Source organism: Fulvia fulva, chromosome 6 (assembly GCF_020509005.1).
Source record: "Fulvia fulva chromosome 6, complete sequence".
In the NCBI taxonomy this organism is placed as follows: domain Eukaryota; kingdom Fungi; phylum Ascomycota; class Dothideomycetes; order Mycosphaerellales; family Mycosphaerellaceae; genus Fulvia; species Fulvia fulva.
This window is the reverse complement of record NC_063017.1, coordinates 4,878,105-4,899,641: the sequence shown is the minus strand read 5'-3', so window position 1 is coordinate 4,899,641 and position 21,537 is coordinate 4,878,105. Positions and strand designations below refer to the sequence as shown.

Here is a 21,537-nt window from a genome sequence, read left to right as displayed (position 1 = left end):
GAATACTTACAGCTGGACAGGGACTACCAGTGGCTTGCTAAGCCAACTTTCACCAGTCTCCTACCGGATCCGGTGCTCAACACTCCGGACCACATGGAGATGCTCCTGTCAGATTCCAAGTCGGAACATACATCTACACGGCGGGATCTGACGTGCAAGATGTTGTGCGACGTGGCGGTCTAGGCATCAATGACCAGCGACGAGCTCTAGCCTCAAAATCATGTGGCTGAAGCGACGATAATATAAGCCAGGCTATGCAAAACATGCTACTGCAGTGTCTGGCATGCGACGATTACTGGAGGCAGGATAAGGCACGTCCGCGATACTCTTGGCTGTCTCACACCTTCGATGTGAAGACATCTCAGTTCGTCGGTGAGTTCCATACGAAAGGCATCCATAAGTCTTATTCGCTCGCGGGAATACAGGGCTCTGGTCGTTCCGGCAGCCCAGTCTGGACCATGATGTACCATCAGCGGAAATTTGGCATTATGGTTAGTGATCTTCCTCGAGTTACACACAGCAACGTGGAGAAGATTGTAAATCTCCAACGACTATTCTTGATGCTGACACATATAACGTGCATGCACGTGGCGCGCTTCGAAACATAGCCCTCCGTAGGCTCAGCTGGCTCCGGATTCGATCCTTCGCATTCATTCTCTCGAACGATTGGCTCCAGCAGCTTCCTATGCATACCAAGACATAAGATGCCCAGACAGCGAGCTTGGCAACATGTTGGTGGCGAGGTAACGCGAGCTTCGTACCGCAGGCCGTCTTTGCGATGATCCTATCTTAGGATTGGCACAACAGTGCCCACACGAAGAGTGTGATGGCGGGGCAAGTAGGTGTGGAATATGCAGCAGCAAGGTACGTGCTCTGGTTGAGAATTGTACTACCTCAGATCGATATAAGAGCCACTGTTGCACCTCAAGCTCAACCTCTCACCACCAAGCAACAACAACTTACCACCCAAACCACCAACCAAACCAACCTCTATTTCCTTATCTCCTTTGTATTTCCTTTGTATCCAGTCCTTCATTCCAAAGCTCACCAACAAGCCGTACAACCACCTCAAACCCAACAAAAATGCAATACCCAACCATCCTCCTCTCCGCGCTCGCCGCCACCAGCGCCCTCGCCCTCCCCCAACTCAACACCGCCGTCCAAGACACCTCCATCCGCGTCACCCTCGCAGCCAGCAGCCTCGCCACCCAAACCGCATTCGAAGAAGCCCAGCTCCCACAATCCAAACCCCCAATCGGCACCTCCGGCCCCTTCGACAAAGTAACCCTCACCCTCGGCGACGACATCAAGAACCAGACCCTCCGCTGCCAAATCCTCGACACCCACCACAACCCCATCGTCATCGTGCGCGGCGCAAACGTCGACACCACCATCGCCGACGGCGACGCAGGAACCTGGACTTTCCGCGACGGCGCTTCTCAAATCAGCAAAATCACCTGCGACCCCAACTTCGTCAAAAGCGTCGCACCCCCTCCACCATCCGAGAAAGACAACTCCATCCTCGTCACCCTGAGCAACGGCCACCTCATCTCCACGACCGAGTTCCTCCAAGCCGGCGAAGTCCGCGAGGTCCAGCATCCACAAGGTTCCAACGGCCCTTTCACCTCGTTCGAACTTACGCTGGGCAAGGATGTCAAGAACCAGGCGCTGCACTGCAAGGTTTTGGACGAGAAGGATCACAAGGTTACTGCGCAGCGCGGTGAGAATGTTGATACTACTTTTGCCGATGGTGGGAATGGACCGTGGAAGTTTTTGCGCCCGGCGAAGACTAGTGTGAGCAAGATTGTTTGTGATCCGGAGTTTGTTAAGGCTTCGCAGTAAGCGCTTTGACTGAGGGTGATGAATTGATGGGACATGAGGAGACATGATGGCGGCGGTGCTTTGCGGGCTTGCAAAATCATAGAGGATGGGCATTGAGCGCGGTGTTTCTTGCATTTGCATTTTGGTTGTACATACTGGGCTTTTGTTGTGATTCTGCTATACCACTCAGAAAACCTTTCTCGAAGACTCCTTGCGGGAGCATTCGATTGAAACTTCGTGTCTCTGCTTTCTTTCCCTTCGTCTTCGAAGTAAAGCTTTGTCCACTTGCAAAGGCTCTCTCGATCCGAGCAATCTCTTCGAGCCTGTGATGGTCTCGCGAAAGTCGCGATTGACCTTCTCGAGGCGGCAGAGCTGTATGGCATTTGCGGCGTTGGTAAAGCCCAGACCTTCGCTAGTATGCAGGTCGAGCTCAAGCAGGATCTTCTCTAGCAGTTCGGGTATAGCAAAGACACGAGCCGCGGTTGTCTTGGAAACGCCAGCATCTGTGGCGATGTTAGTGTTCGCTCCACTGTCAACGTGTGGCACATACCGCGAAGTTGTCTGTCTTTGGCCTGGATCGCTGCTTTGAGAGAGAGGGCGTGAGGGTGGTCGGGCGACACTTCTTCGAGTCGTGCTCGAAGCAGTGCCACCTGATGTTGGATCAAGGGGATATCTGGTGGCTTGGTGTCGGTCTTTGGTTCTGGGGTGGCATCGTCGACAAAGACATCGTCGTCCCATTCAGGCTCAAATTCTGAACTGACGCCCCACTCGCTCTCGCTGTCGGTGTCGTGAGTATTGGGCTCATACGCAGCGAGTTGGTAAGGGCGTGGTCGAGTCGCGTGTGAAGAGGTTGATGAGTGTAACGAATGCATTTTCGTTGCAGATAAGAATCAGAGCCGTGCAAACGATTGTCGTCATGAGGATAATCGCAGTCCAGATAATAAGTGATCTCATAAGTGAAGCGAGTGATGTTATTACTGCGGCTCTCTCATTAGCTGGGACGGCCTTGTAGATCTTGAGAGCGAGCTGAAGAAGTGTATCAATGAAATCGAGAATGCCCTTTCAAGACATACTGAATTTTGGTGAGCGAAAGAAGAAAAGGCTCAGGGGAGCCGATGAAGAAAATCAACATCCCTCGACAGCAGGCAACAGCCCGTTCTTGCAGTTCGGCGTCTGACAACATGTTAGTTAGGTAGTTACGATAAGTGAGGGAAGTAGCAATCGCACCTCATTTATATTCTTTTTTAGATGCCCTCAAAGGTAATGACAATAGCTTGACGGAGGATGGAGCATTGTTTGAAAGAAGCTCGGGGTATGAACTAACGCCCCACTCGCTTTCACTGTCAGCGTCGCGGTCGCTGCCATCGTGGTCGCTGCCGTTGTGACCGCTGTCCATGGCGGTTCTGAAGGGATCGCGCGGCGGTTTGAAGGTGCAGTGCTGTGTCAACGGAAGGTGAGGTCAGGCTCAGCGAACGAGAAAGGAAGTGACAAACGCAACATCCTTGTCAAAGCACAGACACGCGTTTCGCATATGCCCAGCCGAGATCCGGCGACCTCACTTCATCACTTGCCTTTGGTGCTGCACTCACATCTCAAACCGTTCGAATCACATGCCATCCTCTTCCCAGCTCCCCTCACCCTGGATCCGCGCCGTCATTTGCGACCACCTCCGTGTCACACCATCTGATGCCTCCAGTCCACATTGCATTGCCTCCTCCGAAGACTCTCACAGTATTGTCCACATCATGGGCAGGGCAGTGCCATCGTCACTCTGCAACGCATCCATCACAGTCGTATACTCCTCTGCCCGTATTCCAAAGCCATGCTCATGAGCAGATCAATGATCTGAGAATTGGTCGCACTTCGATTGTCAGGCTCTGTCCAGTACCCCCGACTTCCGAAATCGTGGCCATCTCTCATCCCATCAGAAATGCGTTGACGCTCTGGAGGGTCGCTCTGCTGGGCGAAGCATCCGGCATAGACACCATAATCCAGCTCAGTCTCTGTTTGATCACAGTCTTGTTGATCGATGTGTCAATATCAGGTAGCTGCCGTAACGCGCCTCCCTCCGTGAAGGACGTGCATAACAATGCTAATGCTGTGCCTATAGCGAGATCTTTGCCAGTATCGCAGGTCACCAGTATCTTGCTGGTCGGCTCCAAATTGTGATTAACAGCTGATAGCTTTGGTAGCTGAAAGCGCAGTTGCCGGCTGCCAACCTTCCCGGTCGAGCAGATCAGTGGTACATACCGGCCTTTGAGCTTTTCCGACAGGACATCACTAGTCTTTGTTACGCAGGAGATGATAACGTCGTATTCTGCAAAGGCAGCTTCCGCTTCATCATTGTTGCTGGTGTAGATGCTAGTAGTAGGTTTGACCAAAGTTGACGCTCGCCGTATCTTGTTCGAGCGAGCATCTTCGACCAAAGCTGCAATGACAATGGGTAGTTCGTCCTCTGTGGCGGAGAGCAATTTATCACTATGCTTCCAAAACATTGCAGCATCGAGTCCATGAGACCAGCTTTCAGGGTCGTCCGCGGCTCCCTGTACATAGTCTGAAGTGGCTGAGGTCTCGTTGCTGGTTTGATTGGAGGCTGTACACAAGACAATCAGGTTGTCCTGTCGTTGTGTCGAGCGTGTAGGCAGAGCATCGTCAGGTCTTTGCCATGTCACTTGGAGTGGCTTGCTGTGCAGCTTTTCCCGAAGCTCATCAAGATTGAGACCCAAAGTCCCCACGTCTTGCTCACATGTCTTCAGGCGACCCTCGATCTGCGCATGCTCTGACTCTGACAGAACATCTAAAGGAGTCCTCAGCTTGTGTGAAGAAGCATCGTCTGGAAAGAGCAGTCGGTTCAATATCGTGCTCCAGATCGGTATCGTCTTTGACAGAGCGTCAGGCATACTTTTGCCACGTCGTGTAGAGTCGACGATGATGCAGCCTCCATGGTCATGAACGACATCGAGTACCTGAAGATTGAGCCTCCGGAGACTGAAGCCCCACTGGCCAAAGTGACCATCTGTACTCTTGAAATAGGCACTTCCAGCCTTCAGATCAGGACGAATGTACCAACTTCCGCATCGCTCGTTGGCGACCAGGGGTAGGCCGTATGCGCTGGCGACTTTGCTCACGAAGTCGGAGTCCTGCTTGATGGATTTCAAGCGATTCTTGATCGAGAGGTTGGAGCGTTTGAGTTCACCCAGGGCATCCTTGAGTGCTGATGCTGCTGACGAGAAAATGAGTTCCGATTCGTGGAGTGCTGGCGCTGGCGACATTGCTGCTGATTGATGTTACAACCTCAAGGTTACTGGTGGCTTCAAAGCTCAAATTGTTCGGAGAGAATTCAGTGCGCCTTGACCAGTCGATGATGGCTCTGTGGTCTGAGTACCTCCGGAAGCAAAAAGACGGTAGAGAACTCCTCACAAGCAGACAAGTGACTATCGTGTCGTGGCATATGATATGGAGGGTATCCTATCTTCTGTCACATACGTCTATCGGTGTTGAAAGCTAACCGTTCGGCGTGGAACGGCAAAAGAGAGGGCTCAGCCGCGATTCGAACGCGAGACCTCTTGCAGGTGTGGAAGTTCGTGTTACCCAAAGCAAGACTAGAAGACAGTTAGAATGTGCTCAGAAGGTGGAGGCAGTGGTGGATACTCACATCATACCCCTAGACCTAGGAAGATGTTAGACGGCGGAATCAAATGTCTTGGACATGGAGTGAAACTAACCACTGAGCCGATCAGGTGACTGATGCAGAGGAATAATCTTACTAACTTATGTAGCCTTAGAATAAGTCTGCAGAGTTTGCGGCGGTGGGAAGCTGACTTTCACTTCGGACTAGCGTCGGCAATTGCGGATCACAAGCCGAAGCCGCCCCGCCAAGCACTCGTGACGAGCGCTCTTGCTGTCATGTCATGTTCATTGTTGTTGCCGCATCACACCAACACTTGACATCGAAACATCGACACATTGCTCTACCGGTGACTTTACAAAGCACAAAAGACTACCATGAACTCCGTCGCGGCAAAGCGACTCTTCTCAGAGTACAAGTCACTCAGCACCGACCCACCAGAAGGCATCACCGCAGGACCAGTCAATGAAGATGACCTCTTCGTGTGGGAGGCGCTGATTCAAGGACCAGAGGGCACACCTTTCGAAGGTGGCATATTTCCAGCAGAACTAAAGTTCCCGCGTGATTATCCTCTCATGCCGCCTGTCATGAAGTTCACATGCGACATCTGGCACCCCAACGGTAGGATTATGCACACATCCGGCCAGCAAACGGTAAGTGCGGTGTACTGATCATGACGTTCTGCAGTATACCCAAATGGCACAGTGTGCATATCCATCTTACATCCTCCCGGTGACGATCCCAACCACTACGAGCAGGCCAGCGAACGATGGAGTCCAATTCAGAGCGTCGAGAAGATCTTGATCAGTGTCATGAGCATGATTGCTGAGCCGAACGACGAGAGTCCAGCGAATGTGGATGCGGCACGACAGTGGAGAGAGCGGAGGAAGGAATACGAGGCAAGAGTCAAGGCAGACGTCAGAAGGAGCTTGGGGCTATGATCCGAGATACAAGTCGACAAGGAACGATGGGACGGACATGCGTCGATGGGTGAGCGAGGCGTACGGTGCAACACGACTGCAAAGCATTAGCGAGGACATAGCGATGACTTAACGATGGGTATGACTGAGGCATGATGACAAGATCTTTGGTGACTGCCCCTTCAAGAAGACGATTGACACGATCGCTGGATGAAGGGTTATCCAGGTTCTGGTGTCGATGTCGATAAGTTTGCAGGTGGGCACAGGGTTCGCATCCCTCTTGCCTGTGTTCTGCGCGGCAGGAACACATTCAGCACATCCTCCAACCACGCCCGATGGTCGCACGTATGCTGTTGCTCGCAGACTGGATTGGCCCATGGATCGTACGCTATATCTGTGCATTGGGGCAGCCGACAAACCACGTCTCAGATGCTTGTAGGAGAGTACGATGCTTGAGACTTCCCAAAAGCAGAATGTGTTCGAAGCTCGGCCCCTACAGACTATGTTCTCAGGCACAGGATCCGTCTTTACAATACATTGCGGCTGTGTGCAAAGATTGGGATCCCAACTCTGCCAAACCGTGCCACGCTGTGACATACGAGAAGCATTGCAGGCCAAGGACCGTACAAGCCTGTTGCAGACATTGAGATCTCTCGTTCATGACTTCTTCAGCGCACTCGGATTCTCGGCTTTTGGCTTCGCCGACCAGGAAACTACCTTCAAACAATACACAGTGGCTGCATAAACCCTGGCATATTCGAAGAGACATAAGGGTTGGGACGAATTTCGACTAGGGTTACCAAACTCGAGAGCGGCTTCGAGTCGACGAATTCTAGATATCTCGACCTTACGCGTACCCGCTACGCTTACTCTATATACCATATATAGCTCGTTCTACTCGCCTTACTACGACGAATCTACTAATATACTTTTTATAACGATACGACTACTATTTACGGCGCGTTTACCTCGAATACCTCGAGTTTAAACGATTCCTACCGAGCGCGTAATATATAACTACTCTATATATATATATATACCTATATAAGGGCGCGCGTACTATAGGGTCCGAACGAGATAGTTATTGTTCTACGAAGCTGTTAAACAGGTACGAGTTGCGCAGCAGTGGAAGACGGCGGATCACACCAAAGACGAAGAAGGACCCAATGGGATAGCGTGTATCTACATACAGTATCGCCGGTGTTGGTGTAGGTGTTTCAGGAGGGACAGCTGTACTCAGGACTTGACTAGCAAGCCCTGATTACTAACCCCCCTAAGCACTCAATGTTGACCCTATGACCTGCATATTCTCAACACTCCCACTCAGGTCAGAAGGTCTCAAACAATCCCTTATACAAGCTAGAGCCGCCTCACAAAGTTTTTAAACTGCTGGCCATTGAGGGGCTTAGTCAGCCCATCAGCAACTATGTCCTTTGTGTGGCAGTAATCTACTGCAATCTTCTTTTGCCACTAGAGATTCCTGACATAGTAGTATGCCACATCAATATGCTTTGACCTGTCATGGACATGGGCATTTTTGACAAAGGTCAAAGCTGCTTGGTTGTCACCCATAAGCTTCACGGGTCTCAGCTCATCAACAGTACTGCTTGCCTTCATCCTAGGTTGGAATGAACACTCTCCAACCAGGTCAGGACACCTCATCTCTCTAAGGACTGCAGCAAGAAACTGTGACTACTTAGCTGCTGCATTCATGGCCATGAACTCAGCCTCCATTGTTGATGTGGCAACAGACTTCTGCTTCCTACTCATCCAGGACACAGGTGATCCACAAAGGAACCACACATGTCCAAGGATTGAGACTCTGTCTGCCTTGTCTATGGCATAATCAGAATCTGAGTATCCCTGGAGAATACCTCCTCCTCTTCTGTACATCAAGCCCAGGTCTGGGTATGATCTCAGATATCTGGAGAGTTTCTTCAAGGCTCTAAGATGTTGCTTTGAAGGGTCAGCAACATATGAGCTGATTCTTCCAAGGGGGAAAGCAAGGTCTGGCCTTGTCATTGTCATTGGCCACATCCAGGTACCATTGCAACTCTGGTACTCCTGTTTGTTGCACCTCTCATCCATAGTAGCTGAAGGTCTCAGATCCTCATAGCTGTCCATAGGTGAGAGTGTGGGTGTGGCCTTCTCTGGAGAGATGCCCATCTTGGCAAGGTTAGTTTGGATGTAGTGTCCTTGATCAAGCTTTACAGTACCTTGGGACCTGTTTCTGGTAATCCTCATTCCAAGGATCTTCTCAGGTTCCCCAAGATCTTTGATCTTGAACACTCTTCTAAATTCAGCCTTGAACCACTGAACATCTGACAGCTTTGGAGCTGCAATGGGGATGTCATCCACATAGGTGAGGACCATGATGTCTCTTCCTCTGTGGATGAGTAGGCATGGATCCACCTGGGACTAGGTGGATCCAATCTGTTCTAGCTTGGCAACACAGAGCTTGTTCTAATCTCTAGCTGCTTGCTTCAGTCCATACAGGCTTCTAAGGACCTTGAAGACCATATTTGGTGGAATTTCGACACCTGGGGGTGGGATCATGTAGATGTCTTCAAGAAGGCTGCTTTCGGTGAAAGCATTGTTCACATCCACCTGGTGCATCTCAAGATCTCTCTCACATACTACAGCCATGAAGACCCTAAGGGTATCATGCCTAACAGTAGGTGCAAAGGTCTTTTCAAAGTCAACACCATATTTCTGTGAAAACCCTCTTACAACCAGTCTTGCCTTGAACTCTTCAATGGCTCCACTGATCATTCTTTTCACATCAAAAACCCACTTAGATGTAACCAGGTTTGCACCCCTTGGTAGTACAACTGGATCCAAGGTGTTGTTGCTTCCTAAGGCAATAAGTTCTTTCTGGATTGCCTCTTTCCACATATGTCCCCAATTGGGGTCTCCCACTGCCTCCTTATAGGACTTTGGGATTGGCACTTCCTGCCGGTAGGCTATGGCCTGCCTAACAGCAGCAAATGCATATCCCTCCACATCATTCAGGATTTCCTCAACCCAGCTCATAGTTGGATCAAGATGAAACATCTGAGCAATCAATGCCCTATGATGCTTGGCTTCATGCTCAGCAGAGCCATCATCTTCATCCCCCCTTGACCTCTTGTTGCCTGCAAGCTGAGGTGGCTGTTGAGGTTGATCCTCCTGAACAAGTTCCTCTTCCTTTTCTTTTCTTGGAGTCCCCTCTACTCCAATCTTCTGGTACTCTCTAATGTCTTTTGGAGGTTGGGGAAGTTGCACAAACACTGTTTTAGCAAGGAAAGAATTTCCCTTGCACCATCACTACGGATTGCAGATAGAAAACACCTTGAGCTGTTCTCTACCTGAACCTTCCATTCCTTTAGAGCTGTAGGAGCATCACTCCTAGCCTTCAAAGGGACTACCCACTTCTTCCTCAAGAAGTTGTCTACAATCTCAAGCCAGTACTTGAAGCCAAGTCTTGAGACTGCACCTTGAAAAGGCCCACAGATGTCAATAGAGATGAGGGCCAGCCTCTCTCCTTTCCTCTCTGTGGCAGGTCCTTTGAACTTCCTCATGTCTGCAAGGGAGCAGACCTTGCAGTTCTGGTGTTCAGAAGGAACAGGAATGGGATCTTTCTTGTCAGTGACTCTATGCAGGTTTCTTAGCAGTCCCTTGCTAAGGTGTGCACATCTTCTATGCTATAGCTCCCACTGGTCCTGGGACTCAGTGGCAGTCATAGCCTGTTCCAATTCACACTCAAAATGTGTACCTAACTTGGACAGATCCAAGTCATGCTCCTATAGAGAGGCATATGCTTGAGGCATAGCTTCAAGCTGCTCTGAAACACTTTGAATGAATGGAACACCCCCTCTCAGCTTTGTCTGGACAACAGGTTTTCCAGGAAGGGATTTGAGGGTGAAACTGGGCGGTTGGACAGCAAACTGTTGGCTGAACTGATTCCAAGAGACAAGGCTAACTCCAAGGCCAGGAACAAACAAAACATTCTTCAAGACAATCTGCTTCCCAGAAGGACCACCCATCACTGCACTCCCCTCATGTGTGGCATGTAGGTAGCCACCCCCAACCTTGATCCACTTCCTCTTCTGAAGAGGTTTCAGGGTCCTGAAAAGTGAATCCTGGTCAGTCATATGGGATGAAGCACAAGAGTCAAGCAACCACTCTGAGGAGGTGTACTTGCTTTTGGCTTCCACAGTTGAATGGGCAACCTCATCAACTTCATCATCCTCTGATGGTGTCTCAGGGTCTGATAAGTCTTCCTGGGTTGCACAGGCTCCTCCTTGTAAGGTCCTTCATCACCACTAGGATGTCCCTCAGGCTTGGGGATGGGGACCTCGTTCTCGGTGGTGATGATTGTCTCTTTGCAACAGAGGTGTTTCCTCTGTTGAGCTTGTCCTTCCTGACAGCATGCTTGGCTCCAGAGAGGTGTGGGCAATCCTTGATCACATGATCACCATCACAGAGATGGCAGGTGATCTTGCCCTGGAAACCTCTTCCTGCAAACATTGCTGTTTCCTTGGATGCAACTTCCAGCCTGGATTCATGTGACTCAAGCAGTTGTAGACAATCTTCATATGACAGTCCTGGCTAGGCCAGGATAGTGTTCTTGGTCTCAAGATACACCTCAGGCAGGGCTTGAAGCAGATGCTTCAGCTTCCTTGTAGGCTCTCTGTAGTGAGCCTCTGCTGGGTCAACTTCAGCAATCCTTCTTACAAGATTGCCAAGGTGGACCCAGGCCTGTCTGATGGTCATGCCATCTATCATTCTGAAGTTGATCAATTCTTGAACAACTGTCATTGCATATGCAGCATGAACCTTGCTGTACTTTGCCCTCATCTTGAGCCAGATCTCTCCAGCTTGTCTCATCTATTTGCTTTCCTCCCAACTGGACTGTATCTTGACTCTTCAAGTCCAGGTAAGGGATCTGATGACTCAGATGGTGTTGAGGAGCTGGGTGTGCTTGATAATAGATGGCCTCTATCTACAACCCAAAGCACATCTTGAGCTTCAAGATGGTCTTGTATCAATGAGAACCATGTCCTCTAGTTGTCCTTGGTTAGGATAGGTGCTGCTCTCCTCCTACCAAGGGTGCTGTGTCCGGTTTCCTCCATGCTTTTATATATAGGACAGGATGGCTGCCTACAGAAGAAAGGTATTCGTTCGTACGCGATCGGATCGATAGGAGGTGAACCGAACGCGAGGTTGATAGTGGAGAGAATGGCTGTCCACTAGAAAGCGAGGAAAGTCGGTCGTAAGGATCGTGTTTCTGAGACACTGTCTGTAGCTCTCTCAGGGGAGGGTGTTCTGAGACACTACGGCTCTCTCAGACGGAACAGTTAGTTGGTGAGGACAACGCGATGTCCTGAGAGCAACTCTTCTCAGTAAGCTCGCCCACTTGTCTGAGGTATTGGCACAGGCTCCCTGACTCGGAGTCTGACAGTGCCTCACTAGGCTCTTTCACGTCTTATATGCACCTACAGCACGGCTGTAGCTTCCTGTGCAATGCGGGTGCGGCCTCCAGTCTGCCTTCCTTTTGTTCTGAAGAGGAATAACTCCAATACGACTTTGTCGAGGGTGAAACACCGAGTTGCTAACCCGGGCTCATAACCTGTTAAACAGGTACGAGTTGCGCAGCAGTGGAAGACGGCGGATCACACCAAAGACGAAGAAGGACCCAATGGGATAGCGTGTATCTACATACAGTATCGCCGGTGTTGGTGTAGGTGTTTCAGGAGGGACAGCTGTACTCAGGACTTGACTAGCAAGCCCTGATTACTAACCCCCCTAAGCACTCAATGTTGACCCTATGACCTGCATATTCTCAACAGAAGCTACGAAAGAGGAGCGCGAGGCGCGGCGAAGTTATAAAGTAAAGCCAAGCCGCGCTAATCCGATACGGAAGGTCCGCGGTTTAGCCGGGCCGACGTAGCTACAGTAGGAGGTCGCGGGCTACCTGTAACAGTACCCCCCCTCCTAAAACACGTCTTAGTCCTCTAAGCGTTATCTACCTTATAAGGCTACTTACCTATCGAGCTCTATAATCGCGCGAACGCCTAATTATCCTCTAGTGCCCTATCGTTATCCGATAACATCGTATTCGCTCTATTAATGTCACGGGTAGCCCGCGACCCCCTACTATAGCTACGTCGGCCCGGCTGAACCGCGGACCTTCCGCATCGGATTAGCGCGGCTTGGCTTTGCTTTATAACTTCGCCGCGCCTCGCGCTCCTCTTTCGTAGCTTCGTAGAACAATAACTATCTCGTTCGGACCCTATAATACGCGCGCCCTTATAATTAAGACTATCCTCGACCGGCTACTTTGAGAAATATATTACCTAGTTAGCTAGCTTACCCTAGACCTAAGTCTATCTTCGGCTAGTACTCGCGTATAATCCTTATAACTAAAGTTAGGTATTATTATAGGCTCTATAGGCTCTACTCGAGTATCGAATATATACGGAGTAGATTCTATTAGAGGTAAGGCTCGAGGCGACTTATTCGTAACGGTGTCTTTTGGAATGACCCTAATTGTATTAAGCCCGAGCACCTTAGTAGCTAGTAGGGACTAGTTAGATAGAGCTACGAAGCCTATAGGCGTAGATAACTCCGGCCGGTTATAGTAAAAGTCTATAATAGCGGCGGCTACGTGTTTGAGTATATCCTCTATAGGTTGCTAGGTCTTACTATCCTCCTCGTTCTAATATCTAGCCTATTTCACCTTATACTATATATCTACCCTACGCTTATGCCCCTTCTTTACCTTACCTACCCGCTTACCGGTATATATATTAAGGATCTTTTCTACCTCGTATCTATACGTAGGTGCTTATAAGGGCGCGCGTACTATAGGGTCCGAACGAGATAGTTATTATTCTACGAAGCTATAAAAGAGGAGCGCGAGGCGCGGCGAAGTTATAAAGCAAAGCCAAGCCGCGCTAACTAGATACGGAAGGTCCGCGGTTCAGCCGGGCCGACGTAGCTATAGTAAGGGGTCGCGGGCTGCCCGTAACAATCTAATACTTATACCGATCGAGTCGTAGACCTAATAAGAGCTAGATAGGATATATATCTAAGAGTTATATACCGTAGCGGTACGGCGCTCGTAGTCGTTCGAGATTTCGAGGTTAGTTTTTAGATAAAGGTAGATCTAGTATATCCTATATACGAAAGTAACGCGTAAATATACGACTTCTCTTTATTAATTACGCGTCGAATATAGCCTTATATGTAATAATAAGAGCCCTATTAGATTCGTCGTAGCGAGGCGAGTAAAATAAGCTATATATCGTATATATAGTATATATATCGGGCGCGCGCCGAGAGGGTGCACTTTGAACAACTTCCCGAGTTTGGTGAAGCCCGGCGAAAAGCGTCCCGACCCTTATGTCGGCTTGAATATACTGCGGCTCTGCCCTGGGCGTCTCTTCCAGATACGGGTTCCAAAACTTCGGCAACTCACGCATGGCACGACTGTCCTGCCGACTGGACGGCTATCGAAGTCGTCGCAAAGCTAAACTCTGCCTACTTGTCAACAGTCTATCTTGGCCTTCTATATGGGGTACACGAAGCCTGATGACGATCCCCTCGTGTTTCGAGCTTGTGGCCAAGGCATGAGTCGTTGCGCAGACTGAAGGTTACCAAGGCTGAGACACCTTGAGTCGATTGATAGATATAATGATGGAGAGCACCTTGATGGACAGCCCTACCATAAGCCACAGTCAAGGATCAACATAGATTACTACGCGACGCCATCAATCTTGCCATACCATCAGCATGCTTGGGATCCGCCTCGTCGCCCTCGTGGCCAGCATCGCAACCGTAGCGAATGCCGCTCCTGCAGCCCAGGGGGACGATCCAGCCTGCACAAAGTGTGAAGACTTTGCCAACGACTGTGGAAGGTACGTAAACCTTCTATATCCCATCTTTATTGAACTCCACTTACGCACTGGTCAGATGGTACGGCGGCTGCTACAACACTTGCACAGGTCCCGTGCCCATCTACGCAGTACCAGAGTGCCCATGCGATGACAACCCCTCGGATGGCATTCAACGTCCAGATGACTGCCCTAAGCCAAAGCCGGGAGAGAAGTGCGAGTGGTACTACAATGAGTGTGGTGCGAGATACGGTGGCTGCTATCCCGAGGCTGGGCCTATTCCAGGATGGGCTGCTCCAGAGTGTGTTAAGACTGATGACGGTGGGCTGCCGCCTGCGCCTGCACAGCAGTAGAGCGACATGGCGGATGGGAATTCTTCGTGCTGGCGCTAGCGGATAGCCTGTAGCTGTACGAAACCTCCATTGACCTGCAGCTGACCTCTTGGTCGATTGGGATTCTAGACGGATTCAATGAGTGCCGTCGCATGGCAACTGCTGCAGGAGGAGGCGGCTTTTTTTGAAAAATGTTGTCCCTCGCAATGATCATCATCTTTATGCATCCTGATGACCATATGACCACCCGCGAAATGGATCCATTTCACTAAACTCCTTGCCACAGTCCGCAGGCTCTGGTGTACCTATCGTCCCTCCACGTCGCATCACCCACATGACTTCCAACCCTTTCGTGCTAACCATGACCAATCCACCTCCAAGCCACAGCAGCAACTGCGAGACCTGCCCGTCGTCTGGCGCACATCCGAACGTCAGACACTGGACAATGTCCGTCGCCGCCAGGGACTCAGCCACAGTGAAGACGGCGATCAGACTCGCATCCCCTAGATTCGAACGATCGAAAAAGTACACTCCTCCAGCCACAGTCCCCCGGTAGGTCCAGAAGCAGGTGCTGGCGCCTTCGCTGCTGGACATCATTAGCATCATTTCGACGAGATGATGTTAGAGGATCAACGCACGAGAGAGGATATACGTCCCCAAAACCAGAGCGACGCGCAAGCCCGCCAAAACAGCAGCTTTGAAACGCACGCTCAACCTGTCAGTCTCCACAGTACCAGTGATGCTCAACCCAGTGCAAATCAATCCAAAGAAAACGACAACGACAGCAAGCCCCGACCGCGACGAGAGCATTGCTCCGTGTCGCGACTCGCGACCAAGCCACCGACACGGCGCCGCTGACCGAGTCGCTTGTTGCCGATGTATGTAGCTCCACGTTTTCTCCACGGTGGGTCAATGAAAGTAAAGACTGAGTCTTTGACCTGGTGAAATGGAGACGCGTTGTGCAGATACATACAAATCGCGCACCGGTCTGCGCCTCGCTCATGTTGTTAGTTCTATACAGTGTGGGGTCCAGGGTCGACCGTCAGATCAGTGATAGCATTACAGTTCGACCCGCCTGAGAGGCTTCCCACTACACCTTGCATTTTACTGTACCTCTGCCCCCTAGCAGAGAAATGGTTCCGATTGATGGCTGACTTGTGGTTACTCTCCGCGAGGGACCAAGTATCGTTGTAGACTGTTGGCGAGAGTGGAGGGTTAGATTGGAGAGATGAGTGGTGCTGTCGCGCATTCCGTGAGGAGATCGGCAGGTAAGTCAGCAGAGGCATAGCTCAAAGAGAAGAAGTCGAACAGGAATTGAAGATACCTCATCTTACTTCTTCTTGTTGAACTGTCTCATCTCCCTCTATCGTACATCTGTACACGATCTGACCAATACATACGTCTCTCCGACTGTGTCTCTAACATCTGTATCAGCAATATGCACAACTTCAAGTCTCATCACATCTCATCATGCCCCGTCAAACTCGGCCCCGAGGCCATCGGTATCCAATTCCCCTCACCATCCCACCTCCCAGCTTTACTATAGTCCCCAGACCGGCTGCCAGACATGTATCCAAAGCGAAAATATTCCGGAAGCGGTGTCGCCAGCTTATCCACATCTTGCTGTGTCGTGGCTTCATCCGATTCAGACGATCCAGTCCTAGGCTCATGTCTCGTCCACGTCCACGTCAAGTTCTGCCCTGGCTGCCAATCACTATCGCTATCCCCGTAAGAAGGATCATCGCCATAGCCGCGGAATCGTTCGACGTCGTTGACGAGGACTGAGATGCCGTCGTATGCGACTTTGGCTTTGCTGTCGAAGGCGGGTAGCGTGCCAAGGTTGAAGGTGATGTTCTTCGCGCCGATGGCTAGAACGGAGACTAGGGGTAGTAATGTGCCTTCTTGTGTTCCTTTGAGGAGACTTGCAGGGGTCTCTAAAATGCTTGCAAATCCCCAGCGGGCGACGCCATTGATGAAGAGGCCAATTAGAAGGCCCTGGTACACCAAGCTTGGTCGGTTCTGGAAGGAGGTTCCTGGGACGAGGAGGAGCCCGAGGATGTAATGGTGTATTCGCAAATCCAGTCCGGGTACGATGAGGCATATTATGAGTGCAATTACGAATAAACCGTAGATGACCAAGTATCGCGGCATTCGGCCTTCGACTCGGAATGCCCAAGCTTGCCCCAGTGCAATGCAGAAGATAGCCAGCACGACGATGATAAGAGCAGGCACAGCGCCAGGCTGTGCTTTGAGGTCGTGAGGAGTCAGACGCTGGATCGGTATTCGATCGAAAGTGTAGTTGTTCAGACTGCCGACCCAAGCAGCGCCTAGCCAGAGGACGGTCTTCTCAATCTGTGCAGTAAGGCCAGTCAACGATCGCTTCACCGTGTACTTGTATGTAACCCAAGCACAGAAGCAAGCGGGTAAGAAGCGTCCAAAAGCAATACTGATCAGTCCATAGTAGGTCGTGTTGGCTGGCGGATCCGAGACAAGCGCTACATGGAAGAACAACGCAACGAACAGCGACCAGAAGTGGACGCCAGGATCCGTGGTGGACAAGCTCAGCAGTACGGTGAAGATGACTAAAGGCACCAACGTAGGCCATCGCAGATCCTTGCACTGCGCTCGCGTGCCCTTCAAGAACCCAATCGACAGCGGGAAGTAGCTGTCGAACCCGGTACTCTCAATCCCATGCCTTTTACTGCTCCCAAACGGCCCCTGCTCTCCCGTTAGGGTAAGCACACCACACCCACCCTCACTATCCGGAATGAAGCCCGAATGCACGGCACTCGCACAAATGAAGCTATCACCTCGATACACCGCATTCTCAACAAGCCCCTCATAGCCCGTGTCTTGATCTGACGGCCCTCCCACGACCAAGGGCTTGTACACGACCTCCTGATGACCCACAGCATGCGGATTCAACATCTGAATCTTATGACAATCAGCCGGACACCTAAATGCCAGAGTGTCATTCGCGAAGGGGCGACACTGATCTCCATTCAAGCCACATCCATTCTTATCGCCCCAGTACCTCGCGCCGCAGCTCAGTCTTGCAGGTGTCCCATAGCCAGGGACTTCAGCGGCGAAGGCAGAGCGCCAGAGCATGAGGGAGAAGACGAAGAGCCAGCAGGCATACAGCGCTATGAGCAGCCAAAACCGCTGTATTCGTTTCGGCGCGTAGCGGCCCAGAAGCTCGATGGGCGCGTGTTGGATTCGGGGGAAGATGGGTGTGATCTTGTAGATTCGTGGGGGATTGGGGCCTTTCACCCAGGTCACTGTCGCTCGCCAGACATGCTTCAGTCGTAAGGGAACGCGACCTGAGATCTGGTCCTGCCATGTCGGCTGTGCTGTTCTGCCCAAGCCATGGAACTCGCTGCGTGGACGTAGCGGCGCATCGTCGGAGTCGGAGTCGGAGTCGGAGTCGGAGTCGGAGTCGGAGTCGGAGTCGGAGTCGGAGTCGGAGTCGGAGTCGGAGTCGGAGTCGGGCGGTGAGTCGCGGTAGGGCGTTACAGGTCGCGGCGCTGAAGAGTCTCCATTGGCGACGGCAACGCATTGTTCTTCGTCTTGTGGTTTCTGCTGCGGCATGGTAGAGGCGGGCAGCTGTTTCTCTATCGCCGGCTAAATCCGGGTGTGCCTCGTCGCGTTTCCTGCTGTGCTGGGTTCCACCGTTCCACCCTGTGTGGGTGGTGATACTCTATGTCGACATCGGCACAGCTGGTGCAGGTGATGCTATGCTTGCCTATATCATGCAGCACTAAGAGTCGTTCAAGGGACAAGGCAAAGGATGCAAGGCCAAGAGAGGGGTTCCTGCCGCGTGCTGATCGACACGATGATGCTGCAAAGAAGTCGTCCGTCAGCTTCCGGAGCCGGAGATGCGACATCCCGATGGGGAAGCTCTGCAGTATGCAAAAACGACCAAGTGTGAGGGAGAAGATGGATATGGATTGAGACGTCTCTCCCACGCCGACAACCAAATTCGACACGTGTTTCAACATCCATGGATGACCTCCCTGAAATTTGGCTGAAGCTTCTCGATTAGAACTATGGATCCCAGGAAGCATCCTCGGTCATGACCTCGTCAAGCAAAAGGTCTGCCCTCTTGGGTGATGTGCTGCTTGAAGCACGAGAGAGCTATTCGTCCAGGATCTATATACCCATCTCCAAACGTCAGCTGCGCGAATCAGGCCAGCGTCGAAGACCTGCAGAAAGCTATGCCGTCCATCGATTCAGGCGTCGGCATTCGGAGCAATTCCTATTCCCCCCCATATGATGCCGCCTAGACGACATCTATGACCGGCATAACGCTAGGGCTGGGCGCGCTTTCGTCTGTGGAACTCTACTGGTTGGTCGTTCCACAGACGCGGCACGCGGGCAGGGATTCTCACGCGTTCAAGTGCCCGTCTCGATTTGTAACCAGGGCAATGCCGATAACGTATCTGCTATGGCACCCGAGCTGCCCTCAAACATCCCCTCCCCGGACTGTGGCATTCGCTTGTTTGACAGTCTTTGTTTGAGTTGCAACAGATAACAGTATCGCCACAACACCATCATGGCTAATACAAACAACGTCAATATGGCACGAGATGGACCGGCCAACGACACCCGGCCGCCTCCAAAGGATCTCAGTCATCATCTCAGTCGAGTCACGAAGCAGCGTCATGCCAGCTCGATCAAGATGTTCTACAAGTACTTCCAGATCCCGGGAATAGGTCAGCTAGCTGGTGGCCTGCCAAACAACTACTATTTTCCATTCGACACACTCGAGGCCAAGGTTGCGCGACCAGATCGATGGCAGCCTACCGAGATTCGACCTGTCGATCCGCCATCCAACGAAGAGGCACTGGCAGCTTTGTCATTGCCGGAGAAAAAGTTCAAAGTGGAGAGCAGTCCTTTGAACCAACCACAGGATGCAATCCTTGTTCCTCACACCTCGAAGCAGGCCAACCCAGTCAAGAAGATTGATCTCTCTACTGCATTGCAGTATGGCACAGCACAAGGCTACCCACCACTCTACTACTTCATCAGACAGTTCACACAACAGAACTTACACCCAAACTGTCCATATAAGGGTGGTCCAGAAGTGGTATTGACAAACGGCAACACCGATGGATTCAGTAAAGTCTTGCAAGCTTTCACGAATGAGTGGAGCGCGGACAAGGATTGGATCAGAGATAAGGAGAATATTCTCGTTGAAGAGTTCGCATACATGGCTGCTGTGCAGGCTGGGAAACCACGAGGCCTTGGTATTGTGCCAGTAGCGATTGACGATGAGGGAATGCTGGCAGAAGGACCTGGCGGGCTGAAAGACGTGCTCCAGAATTGGGATCACAAGAAGGGCAAGTTGCCACATCTCATGTACACTGTGACGTGAGTATCAATCATATTGCCGATACTAACAGACGGTACTGACGCACGCACAGCATGGGCCAGAACCCAACATCCGGCCTCCTGTCCCTCCAGCGTCGCCGCGAACTCTACGCTCTCTGCTCAAAGTACGATATCCTTATCGTCGAAGATGATCCATACTGGTACCTCCAGTTCCCGACAGCTGTGGCCGTCAACACAACGACCATCCACGACCCGGCCAATACCTCCTTCAACCCAGACGTCTCCATGTTCGCTAACGGAGAGCCACTTCCCGAAGGCTGGAAGTCCAGCGGCTACAAGTTCCTCGATAGCCTCGTTCCAAGCTCCATCAACATTGATACCGACGGCCGCGTGATACGCCTCGACACTTTCAGCAAGACCGTCGCACCTGGCTGTCGTCTGGGCTGGATCACTGCGCAGCCAGCACTCATTGAGCGTCTACTCCGTATAACAGAAGTCACCACACAACAACCTTCCGGCTTCGTCCAACCCATGATCGCAGAACTCGTCCTAGGCCCAGATCACTCCGGCCTCGACAAGTCAAAGACTGTCACGAAAGGTGGCAAAGGTCCTCTTCCCGATGGCGCAGGCTGGAAAGCAGATGGTTGGGTCCGCTGGCTGGAGGGTCTGAGAGGTAACTACGAGCGACGCATGAACCACATGGCTCGCATCCTAGACGATGGGAAGTACCTGGTCAAAGCCGGTCGTCGCAACAGCCTCAACGAAGAAGCCCTCGACGAAGCAGACGAATGGTCCGTCGTTGAGAAGACCCAAATCCTCTCCTTCGACTGGCCCGTCGGTGGCATGTTCCTCTGGCTGAAGATCCACTTCGAGTCACACCCCTTGTGGTCAAGCTACAAGAAATCCCCCGAACGCCTCAGCAAAGCTCTCTGGATCCTCTGGACGACCAAACCCTTCCTCGTCCTCGTAGCCCCAGGATCACTCTTCAGTCCCACCGACGAGATCGCCGCCAAGAAGGGATGGCAGTTCTTCAGGTTATGCTTTGCTGCCCTCAACGAAGAGGATCTCGGCCCGGTCACGAAGCGGATCGCGGAGGGGACGCAGGCGTTCTTTAGGATTAAGGATAAGAAGACGATGGAGAAGTTGCTAGAGGAGGGTGAGGAGGACGAGGAAGGGGAGAGTCGGGTACAGAATCGAGAGACAATGGCGATGATGGCGCAGATGATGGGGCCGTGTTAGGGGAGTTGTAGGGAATGACGGGGTATGGATATGAGGTTACGACAGTTATGAGAGAGGATGGTGGGAGGCAGACTTGAGGAGCAAGAAGACCCCTTGGTACGCTAGACCTAATCTTAAATGCATCGCGGTCCTCGGCGTCTGAAACGGGAGATTCCGTCTTGGAAAGCGAGAACATCCTCAACATATTCGTAGAAGTTGGCAACCACCTCACTCCCATTGCAGGAGTGGCAGTACTGTTCCTACTAAACTGTGTGTCAGTGCCGATGATAACGACGGCCGTTTCTGGCTGCATACAGCGATCCTAGTCGCCAACTCTACCTCGCAAACGAGGCCTCCTCAATGAAAAGCACGATGCTTCGGAGCCGCAAGGACAGTATCGGAACGATCTG

The 21,537-nt window shown here is 51.5% G+C and overlaps 7 protein-coding genes across 7 annotated transcripts; 4 read left to right on the top strand and 3 right to left on the bottom strand.

Moving 5' to 3' along the window:
* Window positions 1–1,083: 1,083 nt before the first annotated feature.
* Window positions 1,084–1,842, top strand: CLAFUR5_07716 (uncharacterized protein; the record flags this gene model as incomplete). Its single annotated transcript, XM_047906864.1, has 1 exon — window positions 1,084–1,842. The coding sequence occupies one exon, from the start codon at window positions 1,084–1,086 to the stop codon at window positions 1,840–1,842; it is 759 nt and encodes a 252-aa protein (XP_047763393.1).
* A 165-nt stretch (window positions 1,843–2,007) lies between these two features.
* On the bottom strand, window positions 2,008–2,693 carry CLAFUR5_07715 (uncharacterized protein; the record flags this gene model as incomplete). The annotated part of the gene is made up of 2 exons (XM_047906863.1): window positions 2,008–2,324; window positions 2,372–2,693. The coding sequence occupies 2 exons, from the start codon at window positions 2,691–2,693 to the stop codon at window positions 2,008–2,010; spliced, it is 639 nt and encodes a 212-aa protein (XP_047763394.1).
* Window positions 2,694–3,737: 1,044 nt separating this feature from the next.
* Window positions 3,738–5,093, bottom strand: CLAFUR5_07714 (tRNA A64-2'-O-ribosylphosphate transferase; the record flags this gene model as incomplete). Its single annotated transcript, XM_047906862.1, has 1 exon — window positions 3,738–5,093. The coding sequence occupies one exon, from the start codon at window positions 5,091–5,093 to the stop codon at window positions 3,738–3,740; it is 1,356 nt and encodes a 451-aa protein (XP_047763395.1).
* Window positions 5,094–5,826: 733 nt separating this feature from the next.
* CLAFUR5_07713 (Ubiquitin-conjugating enzyme E2) lies at window positions 5,827–6,390 on the top strand (the record flags this gene model as incomplete). Its single annotated transcript, XM_047906861.1, has 2 exons — window positions 5,827–6,070; window positions 6,137–6,390. The coding sequence occupies 2 exons, from the start codon at window positions 5,827–5,829 to the stop codon at window positions 6,388–6,390; spliced, it is 498 nt and encodes a 165-aa protein (XP_047763388.1).
* A 7,755-nt stretch (window positions 6,391–14,145) lies between these two features.
* On the top strand, window positions 14,146–14,599 carry CLAFUR5_07712 (uncharacterized protein; the record flags this gene model as incomplete). Its single annotated transcript, XM_047906860.1, has 2 exons — window positions 14,146–14,270; window positions 14,326–14,599. The coding sequence occupies 2 exons, from the start codon at window positions 14,146–14,148 to the stop codon at window positions 14,597–14,599; spliced, it is 399 nt and encodes a 132-aa protein (XP_047763389.1).
* Window positions 14,600–16,036: 1,437 nt separating this feature from the next.
* CLAFUR5_07711 (uncharacterized protein) lies at window positions 16,037–18,166 on the bottom strand (the record flags this gene model as incomplete). The annotated part of the gene is made up of 1 exon (XM_047906859.1): window positions 16,037–18,166. One exon carries the CDS (start codon window positions 18,164–18,166, stop codon window positions 16,037–16,039), a length of 2,130 nt encoding a protein of 709 aa, XP_047763390.1.
* A 988-nt stretch (window positions 18,167–19,154) lies between these two features.
* Window positions 19,155–21,148, top strand: CLAFUR5_07710 (Aromatic amino acid aminotransferase; the record flags this gene model as incomplete). The annotated part of the gene is made up of 2 exons (XM_047906858.1): window positions 19,155–19,948; window positions 20,002–21,148. The coding sequence occupies 2 exons, from the start codon at window positions 19,155–19,157 to the stop codon at window positions 21,146–21,148; spliced, it is 1,941 nt and encodes a 646-aa protein (XP_047763391.1).
* Window positions 21,149–21,537: the final 389 nt, after the last annotated feature.